Source organism: Lutra lutra, chromosome 5 (assembly GCF_902655055.1).
Source record: "Lutra lutra chromosome 5, mLutLut1.2, whole genome shotgun sequence".
Lineage (NCBI taxonomy): Eukaryota > Metazoa > Chordata > Mammalia > Carnivora > Mustelidae > Lutra > Lutra lutra.
Window position 1 is genome coordinate 89,773,661 of NC_062282.1, and position 13,069 is coordinate 89,786,729.

Here is a 13,069-nt window from a genome sequence, read left to right on the forward strand (position 1 = left end):
AACTGGCAACTTACAACTTTAATCCAGAGAATCACCAAAGTCCTGAATAAAATTAAAAGATAAAAAATGTACTTTGTCACCTTAGATTCCAAACCTTAGAGGCTTAGACACTCAAATTATTGATAGGATAAATGAAAACAAATGAACTGAATTCCTAACACTCGTTTGGTTTCCAAAATGATTTGGTGTCCTAATCCACCTCCAAAAACAAACAACTCAAAAGAAAACTTTAGAATTGTATTTAAATTATTATTCTCACCTAAGAATGTGTTTGATATATACTCTGACACTTGATTTCCAGACCGACTCATTTCAGAGAGATGGGTGAGCTCCCGATTAAGCATCCTTTTAAACTGAAAAACAGAAAAATAAAATGAAGCAGCCTAAGAGGAACGTGTAATTGAGGTAACATGAGCATACTGTAAAATACAGAAAACATGCCCAAGAATTTTTAAATTGTCCTGACAGTTTAGATCAGTGAAATCCAATAGAACTTTCTATAATGTTGTAAGGTTCTAGAATTTGAGCTGTCCGTTACTGTAGCCACTAGTCACATGTGGCTATCAAGCACTTGAAATGTGGCTAGGTGAAAATGAGGAGCTGAATTTTGAATTTTATTTCATTTAAATTTAAATTTAAATAGCCACATGCAGCACAGATTTAGATACTCAAGGACATTAATTAAGGGGGGGAGGAATAAAAAAAATCAGGTGCATCATTAGTATTTAGAGAAGGAAAAAAAATAATTTATTGGTACACATATGCGCTGCCACACAACAGAAGATGATTTATCAATTAATTTGTCATTTGCAGAAATTAATATGTATACTGGTTAGAGGTTAAAATGTTGTCTTTTACCCCAAAGCAAAAGTGAATAGATTTATTTGAGTATTCTTTCAGAACTTTAGAGAAGTAAAATATTTGGATACTATATACTTTTTCCTTTTAAAGTATTTCCAAGTAGAAGGAAAAAGATCTTTTGTTTCTCAATATCCGTGGGATTTACCAATCCATTTCTCTAAAGTCACATAAATACAAAACTGGTCAATTTTCAATACTCAACTTCATTACTTCACAATTTATTTTACTGATGCCTTAGTACCTACTTTATCCTAAGAAACACTGGAAGTAACTTATAACCATTGCATAGCATTACCCAAATCCAAGATTTTCCAAGACTTTATGCTTTTCCATCTATCAGCTGTTTGTTATTATGTTTTCTTTTGATTCCCAAAATAGCCCAGATGGTCCTTTAAGTACGCCTTAGTATTTCTCTTAACATACAGAAACAATAATTTTTTCTATTACATAGATTACTATTAGGTATTTGATCAAAAAAGTCAAACACATTTTACTCTAATGTTCAGTAGCCTTTAGAATTTTATATTTCACCATAAATTCTCATTTAAGTCTTGGGAAAAGAGAGTAGTAAATTCACCATTTAATAATGTTTGAAATGTAATTCTAACTCAGTATTTAGTTTATTAGAATTTATGAAAAAATCTTGCTTCTCAGGATAATTTATGCCAAGGTGTCTTAACTCAAAACACTTTGGCAAATCACTTCCAAAGTCAGTCTTATTGACCATTTAGATTAGGTACAGCAATTTATCACAAAAGTACTGAGGGAGATCAATAAAAACATTCCAACAGACTGTAGGATGTAAGAAATGCATATTAGCCTTCTCCTGTAGCCAAAACTGAAGAACTGGCCATAACCAATATTAATTTTTCTGGATGTTAATTTATAGGCCCAGGGAGCTTACTCTCAAACTCAGAAACATAAAGTTCATTTTTTTGTTCATGTATTTTTTTCAATAACATTTTTCTGATTATAAAGTGCATGCAAGATAGAGAAAATCTAGAAAGCTATATAGAAAAAATTAGAAATAATTTATATTGCCATTGCTCAGAGATAACCATAGATAATTACCTATATTTCCATCTATGTCTTTTTCCCCAACATTTATTTGCATATATTTTAAATTGGCATCATGCAGTGTACAAAACATAGCCTGCTGCCTGTTTTCACTCAGCATTATACATTATTATCTGCTGGGAAAAATCTGGGTCTCCTAAGAATATTCATGAAGACATTTATAATAGCGTTCAAAACATTTTTGGTCCATTTTTCATAAAGCTATATTGTGTTAAGTTATAAGCTAGTAACCAATTAAATGAGCTAACAGAAACCATATTGTTTTTTGCCTGGCACATGGCAGGTGCTTAACACTGAGTTCCTTCTATCTCCCAGTTCCCTGGGCCTTTTATAGTGATAGCTGATTTTTATCATTGCAGGACAAACAGATGGAAGATCTGACTACTTATGCCCACAAAAAAAATACATATATAAACATTTAGTTCCCCTACCCATTCCAGGAAGTAATTTAGGATATTATTCACATAGGAGATGATAACTAAGCTTCAAAATTATAACAAAAATACAATTAGCAAGGCCTGAAGGTACATAAATCCTTTCTCAACAAATGAAATTTACTCTTGGAAAAATCTACTCTTTAGGCAAACAAAATCAAAAGAGACTCTCCTAAACATTTAAAGCATATAATGAGTGAAATATCTCTTTGACCTGAAATTGTCTGTGATAGGACTTAAAAGTTGCCAGTAAGAACTGCCTGGTCGTGACAAAGTATGTTTTGGGAAGGGGGGCATGCTAGGCAGGTCTCTCAGCCACTCCTAGGCCCTCTTCAGTCTATTCAGCCACTGCTGTCTACCTGCCCTCCATGCATTTCTCTCCGTGTAACTAAAAAATGATATAAGCCTGAGGGTAGGGGAGGATGCAGTTGGAAAAGTTAGATAGGGACCCAGTTTTTCCATAAAACTACCTTCTAACTTGGAAGCAACCTAGTATGAGGACTATGTTGCCATATGCCCAGCAGAAAAAATTACACGGTACCTGCAGATACATAATACAAATTATTGGATTCTCTGGAATAATATAAATAATGAATTGTAATTTTCCTGGCAGTTTGTTTATATAATCCCTCATAACAGCCAGTCAATACAGATAACTAAGGGAAGAAACTCCAGTGCAAGGAAATCTATTCTACAGACTGATAAATTATAGGTTGTACACGCACTGATTATATCTGCACATATACATCTATTCCCAGACTACCTTTATGCTGTTGTTCAAAACCCAGAAGTGTGGGGTGGAGAAACCCTTCAGTGCACACCTATATCCCTGCCAAGGTTTGTCAGGTGCTCTAAGGAAGGCAATATTTCCTTTTAACATGATTAAAAGAGGCAGTATTTTTAGCAGTCCTCTTTCATCCAAGGGGAAGGGTGTGGGAGATTTCTTAAAGACAATTTTCAGAGTCAATTCAGTTATAACATAGAGCATTTTCTAAAAGAACTTAAAATTGCTTCCCTTTTTTTTTCTGTTGATTTAAAACTTTCAGGGAAGCTAAATTAATAACTTACAGTATGATTTTGGAGTGTAGAGGTGGCTGTACTAAAGAACAAGACATGAAACAATTCAACAATCATTTTAGAATGTAAGTGGAATTTCTCTTATTTAAGATAATTCTATACCATTTATTAGGGTGACTGCACAAAAATATCATGAAAGGAAAATGATTAGAAAAGGTAATAAAATGTTTTTCCCAGAACATTGCTACAGTCCTCAATTTAGAGATTTAGAAGAGATACAACACAGAACTGATTTTCAAAAGGAAAAAACAAACAAACAAACAAACAAACAAAAAACCCCAAAAAACTGGTTGCAAGTTGCAGAACAATTTAATTGAGCATTTAGATATTTTAAAAAGTGACCTCTAAATATTTTCTGTTGATGAGTTATTCTGATTGCTTTTAGTCTAAACAGTATGAAATAATAAACAGAATTACTGTTCCAAAAATGAAAAAAAGAGGAAGATTTAAGTGAACGCTTTTTCAAATCCTTTGTTCTCATTATGCATGAGAATGTCTGCATGCAGCATGTAAAGCATAAACAAAAAATGAAAATACATTTGAAATCAATTCTGTATTTTGCTTTTTAAACTCCCATTTTCCAATTTATGTTCTACACTTAAAACTGTTGAGGAAGAAAAATTAAATAATAAAATAAAATTAGAGTATTCTTAAATAATAATTCCTGTATGCCAATGTCGTGGGTACATTTTATAGTCTCCTCGTATATAATTAAGAAGGTGGTAAAGGTCAAACATTAAGAAAATGCTTATCCTGCCCCACCCCTGGCTCCGGCCAATCTTCTGCTAAAAATCATTTGAATATGCTGTGCTGTGATATATTACAAGTTTGGTAGGTATCAGCGTTAAAAGCTAAAACAAATACTGCATTGGCTGTATAAAATTAAATCTGTCAAAATGCATAAGACTAAATATATTTATATTTGCCCTTCTTACGTGTTTTTAGCAGCATACTATTAAAACATAAACAAGGCTGGCCAGCAACAATTTTCCTTAAAAATACAAGCTCTATAACTATTTAGATTCTTGGAAGTGTTGTTCATAATCATAATACAAATATGAAGCCCTTCAAAGCATATAAAAAATGAGCTGTCTGAAAGCTAAGAGAGGAGTTCTAGGGAAATTATGGATTTTCCTTTATTACTTTCTATACTTTTCTGTTCTAAAAAAAATTTTAAGCCAAAAATGGCTAACAAAATTCAAATAATAGGAAGTCTGCATATTTCAAAACAATTAAAAAAATCTGGGCCATCCACTGACTTAAAAGGAAGTTGGGAATCATGACTCCTTGGACAACTAAAATTGAAATAAGTTTTTTTAGAATGTGAGAAAATTTCACAGCAAAGGGAAGATGTTCCTCTGAAAAGAAACAAAGAAAATGAAAAATATTTCAGTCTAAGAGTCCTTAAAGAAACGGAAAAGAATTCTTAAAAATTATGTATTTTGGTTGGCTCAAGCAGAGATTTCAAGTTCTGAAGTGATGCTTCATTTAGGGCTGAAAAAGGTTTCTCTACTTCCTGCTTCTGTTACAGAGATCAGATCGCCAGGCTAGCATTACCATGAGACATGCAAGAGGCTTGCCAAGCAGAGCAGAATCTTAGTAAATTCAGTGTATTATTTCATTTCCTGAGATTAACAAAAATAGCAGTATCAGATGAACTTATATATTTTTTCCAGTTTTACAAATAGATAATCAAGTTTTCATTTTAATAATATATCACTTAAATAGTTAAGTAATATCACTTTTTAAGGTCATCTAGAGCTTTATATCCAAAGATGAAAAAAAAAATACTCATCAGCTTAAAGTGGTATAGATTTTTAGAAAGAGCCACGAATTAATTTTCATGAACTTTAAGTGCTACAAATGAACTGAAACCCAATTACTTATATCAGTGTGTAAGTAATTGGACCCAATAATTTATTTCTAATGATTTTGTTTGATTACCTTGATTATTTAAAAGCACAACTCAAATCTATACCCTATGACAAAAAGAATCAGTGCACATTAAAAAGCTATTTTAACATGCAAACTATAACTAATAATAGTCATACATTTTCTGTTATCTTGACCACTAAAAACACATATTTCTTCTGTAGTTCACATCTAAGGAAAAAAATAACACTGCTTATAAAGCTAAACTCCATTATAATTTATTAAAACTATGTTATATAATCAGAGCAATTAGGAGCTAAATAAATCTTACCTTTATGTAGCCCCAAGACACCGACAGTAAATAGTTTGCTTCAGGCATTTTTGATTGATTATATAAAGAAACAGTAAGTTCTAAAATATGTATATCTTCAAAACCTTGATACTTTTAACAATATCCGCAAGCCAGAGGGTGGGTTTTTAAAGATTTTTAGTAATTAAGTATACACAAGGAAGCCTTGCATTAGATCCCATCCAGTCGACTTTCCATTGAACACATGCCATTTGTAAAACTCCAGAATGGAACAGAATTCTACAACTATTCTGAATAAAGGAAATTCATGTGGTAAAGAAATATCTAACCATCTAAGGGTCTGCATCTTTTTCTCCCTGAGCTCCAGGGCTTAATGAATAATGTATGTCAAGATGCTTAGCTGCAAGAAAGACTAGTTCTGTCAAAAGCTACCAAATAAGGAACTGCAGGGAAGCCAGAAAGAGTGACAAGAAACCCCTCCCATAAAAGCCCAACTATGCACCAATCACACTCCGTCACTGGGTCTATCAGGGCGGAGGGGGGGTGGGGGGGTGGACTCAGAGCAGGCTGTGTCATGATTGGTTGGCAGGGGCGAACCTCTGGGGAGGAGGTTTTCCTCCTCACCTCTGGTAAACGCCATTTAATAATGGCATCCCTACAGCTGAGGCTACCGAATAAAAAGATGAATGGGGTTTCCCGCCTGCAGATGATGAATAATGACCATAAAACTCTTCAGAATTCATAGTTCATTCTAAAATAAGGATTGCCTATCTTTTTGGAATCCTTCCTATGAGTTTTAATATTCTCTGACTTCTCTTCCTTCAAAATAAAAGCTGCTTTGAAAAAGGCCGTTAGGCATTTTAACTGCCTTCCTCTCGCAAATCCAAAGCAAGTGGCTTCCCTGGTGACACAGATATAACCGAAGTTTTTCCTCCGCCCAACATAAAAGCATAGTGTGATTATAAAATACAATGTCCAGAATTGACAAATAAGAAGGATACATTTCCTCACCTGTGTGGGTTGGCTGTTCTTAGGTCCTTTTGTTTCTATTGTTACATGTGGCTGAGTTCCACAACCGTAGAAATCTAAGGGTGGGACGATTTATAATAATTCTGATTGCAGGGGGTGGGGGTGGGGGTGGACTGAAAGCTAAAGCACTGTGTATGGTTGAAGAATGCAAAATTCCCAGTACAGATTTTAAAATCTGTATTTTGACCAAAAGAGAATATTGTGCACAAAGTTAAGAATGGTATTAACAGCAGCTCTTAAAGGAATATAGCATTAAACTCCAGTAATCAGGGCTTTCGCAAGGAAAGTTAAGAAATCTAAGTTATTTATTTATTTATTTTAAAAAAAGTTTATTTATTTGAGAGAGAGAGAGAGATCACAAGTAGGCAGAGAGGCAGGGGGGTGGGGGGAGGGGGGGGAAGCAGGCTCCCTGATAAGCAGAGAGCCTGATGCGGGGCTCAATCCCAGAACCCTGGATCATGACCTGAGCCGAAGGAAGAGGCTGAACCCACTGAGCTACCTAGGCGCCCCGAAATCTAAAAATTTTAAAGCAAAACAATCTTTTCTATCTGGTTTGGTGCAGTATTATTCTTCCACTTGTATGTTTAAGACTTGTGGGTAAAAAAACAATGGAAGTCTAGCTTTTACTCTATTTTAGCATAAAATTCCATCCTGTCTCCTTCCTCCTCATCTCCATCTCAAAGCACTTAACTGCTTTGAGCTTCTGAGACTTGCTAATATTTTTACTTTTCAGTTCTACTGCATTTGCTTTGTCTGTTTTAGATAGGGCACACATCAGAAACATCCATGTAATACTCTTCCTCTTTGAATCTGTAATGGTCCTTTGCTTGCAGTCTTCAGGGCCAGTTCACACCTATTGTGTTAATTTCCTAAATTCCTCTTAATTCCTTACAAAAGGAAAAAAAAATTAAACCCCCAAAAGGCCACTAAAAATGACCAGAAGAATACAAATAGGTCCTCCTCTTTCCTAGTCTTTTATTCTCCTTAAGTGCTCACAAGTGTTTGACAATTCTCCTTTCTCCATTCTCCTTCAGTTCCAGGATCCTCAACTGCTCTGGCTTTCTCCCCACTTCTCTGACCATGCCTTCTTTGCCTTCTGTTCATCCTCTAACTTGGGATATCCACAAGACTCTGTCCTAGGCCACACCCTTCTGTGACTACTTCTAACATGAACTGCAGTGCCATATTTCCAAATGACTAAGATTCCCTGCCACTCATCACAGACTTTTTCAAAATTGATGGATCCATTTTTCTATTTAAAGTAGTTCATACTTAACAACTCCCATTTCAGTCAGTGGGCTCATGTTTCTCCCAGTATCACAGACTGAAATCTATGACTCTTTGTTACCATTCAATAGGAATTTCATGTGAGTCAGCCACCATAAGATGTTTACTATAATTCATCTAACTGGATCCTTGAATAACCCTAACATGTTCCCCATCTACATCACCTTCCCTCCTTCACCAACTTTATTATCATGTTTTATCTTTTATAAAATGCTTTTTCATTTGCTCTTCTTTCCCACCCTAACTCCGATCATCTAAATCCAAAGGCTGAATGCCGGAGAGAAAATGGAAAACGTCTTCAATATCATCTCCTCTAATCCCCTCATTTCCACATAAAGTGAGACCAGGAAAGAGAAAAAGATTTTCCCAAGTTCACCCAGGTATCAAGTACAAAGGCTTTGAATTCAAATCCTTTAGTGCATAATCTTTAACAAATAATCTCACCTTTTTTGTTTTTAAGATTTTATTTATTTATTTGATAGATAGAGATCACAAGTAGGCAGAGAGGCAGGCAGAGAGAGAGGGGGAAGCAGGCTCCCTGCTAAGCAGAGAGCCTGATGTGGGGCTTGATCCCAGGACCCTGGGATCATGACCTGAGCCGAAGGCAGAGGCTCTAACCCACTGAGCTACCCAGGCACTTCTAATTTCACCTTTAAGTGTTCCGGTTTCTTCATCTGTAAAATTGGGTTATTAGGGTACCTAGTCTCCAAAGATGCCTTCTAATGAGTGACTTGACCCTACACTGAATCTGACTTGTATAACCAGCAAGTAGTGGTGTCACAAGAAATGGAGGCTGTCAGAAGAAGTCTTGAAACTTTCACCTTGGTTGACTTGAATGGACCATTAGGATCCCAGAGCCACCCTGTTAGCAAGTCTGAGTATTCTAATACTGCCATGCTATGAGAAAGCCCAGGCTAACATTATGGAGAGGCTGCAGAGAGAGTGCGGGGGGCGGTGGATGAGAGAGACAAGGAAAGCAATTATGTGCCCAGACAATCTCTACCTATGCCAGCCATTCTAGTCCGGAGCCAGAACTGACAGTGAAGAGACCATCTTAGTCATCCTGACAGTGGAGCCTTTAGATGACTCCAGGCTCAGCTGCCATCGGACTAAAACCACATGAGGGACTTGAAGTGAGAATGTCTAAGCAAGCCAAGTTAGCCCATAAAACAATTTCCAAAAAAAGCAAATTGATATTTTAAGCCACTAAGTTTTAAGTGATTTGTTTTAGAGCAATAAATAATTAGAACAGTTATTATGAGGATTAAATGATATATGCAAAGCACTTAAAACAACATCTGGTACATAGTGACAAACAGGTATTAGGTGATAATGATGATGATGATGCAAACAATTATGTGGATTATGATAACCATCCCCATTATGGTGACTAGATTTTTTTTTAATTTTTAATTTTTTTTAACTTATAATGTATTATTGGCCCCAGGGGTACAGGTCTGTGAATCGCCAGGTTTATATACTTCACAGCATGGTGACCAGATTTTTTAACTCTCAGGCTTATCCTGTGTGTGTGTGTGTGTGTGTGTGTGTGTGTGTGTGTGTGTGTGTAATTTATCATGTCTTTTAAAATCATGTTTTATTTTAACTGGATCATATCATTATGCATCTCAGACCCAAAACACAATACTTGCTTCTTAGCTCATCCTTTTTGGCTTTTCTCCTTCTAATCCCGTACTTATCTCTGCCACCAGACCAATTTTTGTCAAACCCAGCCTCAGCCTGCCACTCCAAAGCTATTACCTAACAAGTCGGCATCACCTGCCTCCTCACATCCATATTTCTCTGTGAGCTCCAGAACGATAACCTCCAACCCTAATCCCCAACTCCAAGCCCATCTCCAGCTGCTCTTTACATTCATGCTCCCTTACTGAAAGTCTAGTGTTCTACCCAGCTCTATGATTCAGCAGATAGTCCTGTTTTTACTTTCACTGAATTCACTGCCTAGAATACCCTCTTTCTTCTACTCCATCTCCTTCAGGCTGGCTTTTCAGAAAAAGTCAGATTCAAATCATTCAAAATATATCTCAAGACCAAATTATCTCAGCCCCTCTCCAAACTTTATTTTGCATTCACTCTTTTATTTAATAAATACTTACTAAGCTCCTACTGTGTGTCAGGCACTGTCCTGGATAATGATGACACAGCAATGAACAAAGTGAAGGTTTTTCACCTGGAGTTTACATTCGACAACTGAGTCAACGAATACATACTATGTCACGTGGTGCTAAATTCAATGGGAAAAAGAAAGGATAAGAAGGCTATGGCATGTTAGTGATAGAGGTCCCTATAGTATAAAATGATCAAGGAGAGCCTCTTTGATGAGATGATATATGCTCAGAGACCTGAAGAAAGAGAGGGAGCAAGGCACGTGAACATCTAGAGCAGTGAAGAAAGGGGAGTCAAGTAAAGGGAACACCAACATCAAAAGCCCTGAAGATGGGAGCATTCTTGGCGTGTTCCAAAGAGCAGAGTGTACCATACAATGTCATTTACATCCAAATTATCCTTTCTATCCACCCATCAATCTATTTTATTCTTTCACTAACTTCAAACTAAGTTATCTTCCTTTTTATAACAAATATTTTTATCCTGATAAAAAATTCCTACTTTTCCAATATATGCACTTCACTAAATACATCCATATATACTAAATAACCCTAGACACTTTAAAAAAATCCATATAGTGGCTTATCAGTAACATAAAGGAAAAACAGAAGTAATTATATTACATACTGCAAAATATAAATGCTTGTACGTAAGTATACTAGGAAAAAAAAAGGTAGTCAAAGTTGAGATCTTACTATCACTTACTGTGTGACCTTGACAAAGTTATCTAAACTTTCTGAGCTTACTTTATCTTCAGTTTACTCATCTAGAAAATGAGAATAATAATTAGCATCTACCTTATAATTTGTTGTAAGAATTAGCTGGTACATAGACATAAAGCACTTAGAACAGTAAGTGCTTTGCAAGTGTTTGCTCTGCTTCCTATGGAGAATTGCCATGAATATGACAGCAACATGGAAATGATGAATACAAGAATACTGTATTAGAAAGACAATCTTTTCCCAAAATGGTGAATGATTCTTGAAAGGTTTCAGATGTAACAAAGAACAATTCTCCTTCAGTATACACTGTGGTTATATTACTGAAAAAATTAGTGTGGATTAAAATCATGTAAAAATATTTTGTTTTTATATATAAAAAAGTAGTTGTGTTCTAGGCTCAGATAATTCTAAGTGAATATTTCACCTGCTTGAATGGTTTGTTGGGACACAGAACAATTCCTCCTTGGTGAAGGACTATCCCATGTATTCCAGGACACCTAGACTCCCTGGCTTCTGCCCATGAAATGCCAGCAGGACTCCCCAGTCAGTGCATCCTGAAATTTCCTAAATGTTTGTCAGTGTTAAGAATCACCGTTCCAGTTACTTCAACTGCCTTGAACTTTGCCTCCTCAACCAGGGTAAAGGATCCTTTGGGCAAGAAAGATATCTTATTCTTTCTTTATCTTTTCCAAAATAATTAATGGACCACAGGCACAAAAGATTCAACTGTAAAGCCCTAATCTGCTGTAGTAGAGGAGATAATAGTAATGATAACAGTAGTAGCAATAATTACAATAACGTTAAATAAAAAGCACTAAAGATGGTTTTCCCTATTTCTAGGTAATAAGAGTATTTTTTTTTTTAAGATTTTATTTATTTATTTATTTTTATTTGAAAGTGAGAGCGAGGATGAGCAGAGGAGGGGCAGAGGGAGAAGTACTCTGCTGACCAGGGAGCCCACAGTGGGGGCTCAATCTTAGGACCCTGGGATTATGACCTGGGCGTAAGGCAGACACTTAACTGACTGAGCCATCCAGGTGTCCCTGAAATCTTTCTTTTCTTAAATTCTGAGGTAAATCAAAATTCATTTCATTTGTTTCATTATCAAAGCTTAACTAGATGCTCCTTCCCTTTGCCATGTAGTAGAGATGGCAGAAAGAATCTGGCCAACCCAGAGAAGAAATAAGGATGAGGCCAGAGAAATACAATTCTTAGAATCAGACTAAGCTTCTGACAGTTTTAATGGGGAAATCAGAATCTGTTAAAGCATCTGTTAAGACCTACTATGGACCAAGAGCTTTATATATCTTAACGCTAACCTTGGCAACATATTGGTAAGAGAGCTATTATCCTCACTCTATCTGTGAAAACACAGATAGAAACTCTTAAAAATTCACTAACCTGCCCAGTATATGACAGAACTGACAGGCCAGGCCAGGTCTCTCTTTTAGTCTTTGTTCTTTATAGCGTGTGAGTTGGTCATCATATAATTAGGTATTCGCAAACTCCTTGATAAATGGTATGAGTTTAGGAGTGGACTCATTTATCCTTAATTCTTTTTTTTTTTAAGTTTATTTATTTATTTACTTATTTTAGTAATCTCTGTACCCAATGTGGGGCTCAGACTCATGACCCTGAGATCAAGAAATGCATGCTCTTTTTATTTTTTAAAATTTTAAATTTTTAAATAAACATATAATGTATTTTTATCCCCAGGGGCACACGTCTGTGAATCACCAGGTTTACACATTTCACAGCACTCATCATAGCACATACTCTCCCCAATGTCCATATCCCCACCCTCTGCCATCTCCCCTCCCCCCAGTAACCCTGTCTGTTTTTTGAGGTTGAATCTTTTATGGTTCGTCTCCCTCCTGATCCCATCTTCTTTCATTTTTTCTTTTCCTACCACCCAAACCCCCCACATTGCATCTCCACTTCCTCATATCAGGGAGATCATACGATAGTTGTCTTTTGACTCTGATTGACTTATTTCGCTAAGCATAATACCCTCTAGTTCCATCCACGTTGTCGCAAATGGCAAGATTTCATCTCTTTTGATGGCTGCATAGTATTCCATTGTATATATATACCACATCTTCTTTATCCATTCATCTGTTGATGGACATCTAGGTTCTTTCCATAGTTTGGCTATTGTGGACATTGCTGCTATAAACATTCAGGTAAGAAGTGCATGCTCTTCTAACTGAGCCAACCAGGCTTCCTAATTTAGCCTTAGCCTTTGTGCTGATTTACAATGACCTGAATTAAAG

The 13,069-nt window shown here is 36.0% G+C and overlaps 1 protein-coding gene across 10 annotated transcripts in view; it reads right to left on the reverse strand.

Annotated features, from left to right (window-relative positions):
* Nucleotides 1–13,069, reverse strand: part of PDE4D (phosphodiesterase 4D) — a 1,258,413-nt gene that overhangs the window by 18,805 nt on the left and 1,226,539 nt on the right. For 9 of the 10 annotated variants that reach the window (XM_047729070.1, XM_047729069.1, XM_047729071.1 and 6 more), the window contains one exon: nt 260–353. In XM_047729070.1, the coding sequence (XP_047585026.1) occupies nt 260–353 (94 nt within the window). Of the gene's footprint in view, nt 1–259; nt 354–6,642; nt 6,719–13,069 lie in introns of those variants that run through there. The other variant, XM_047729079.1, reaches the window with a different exon arrangement.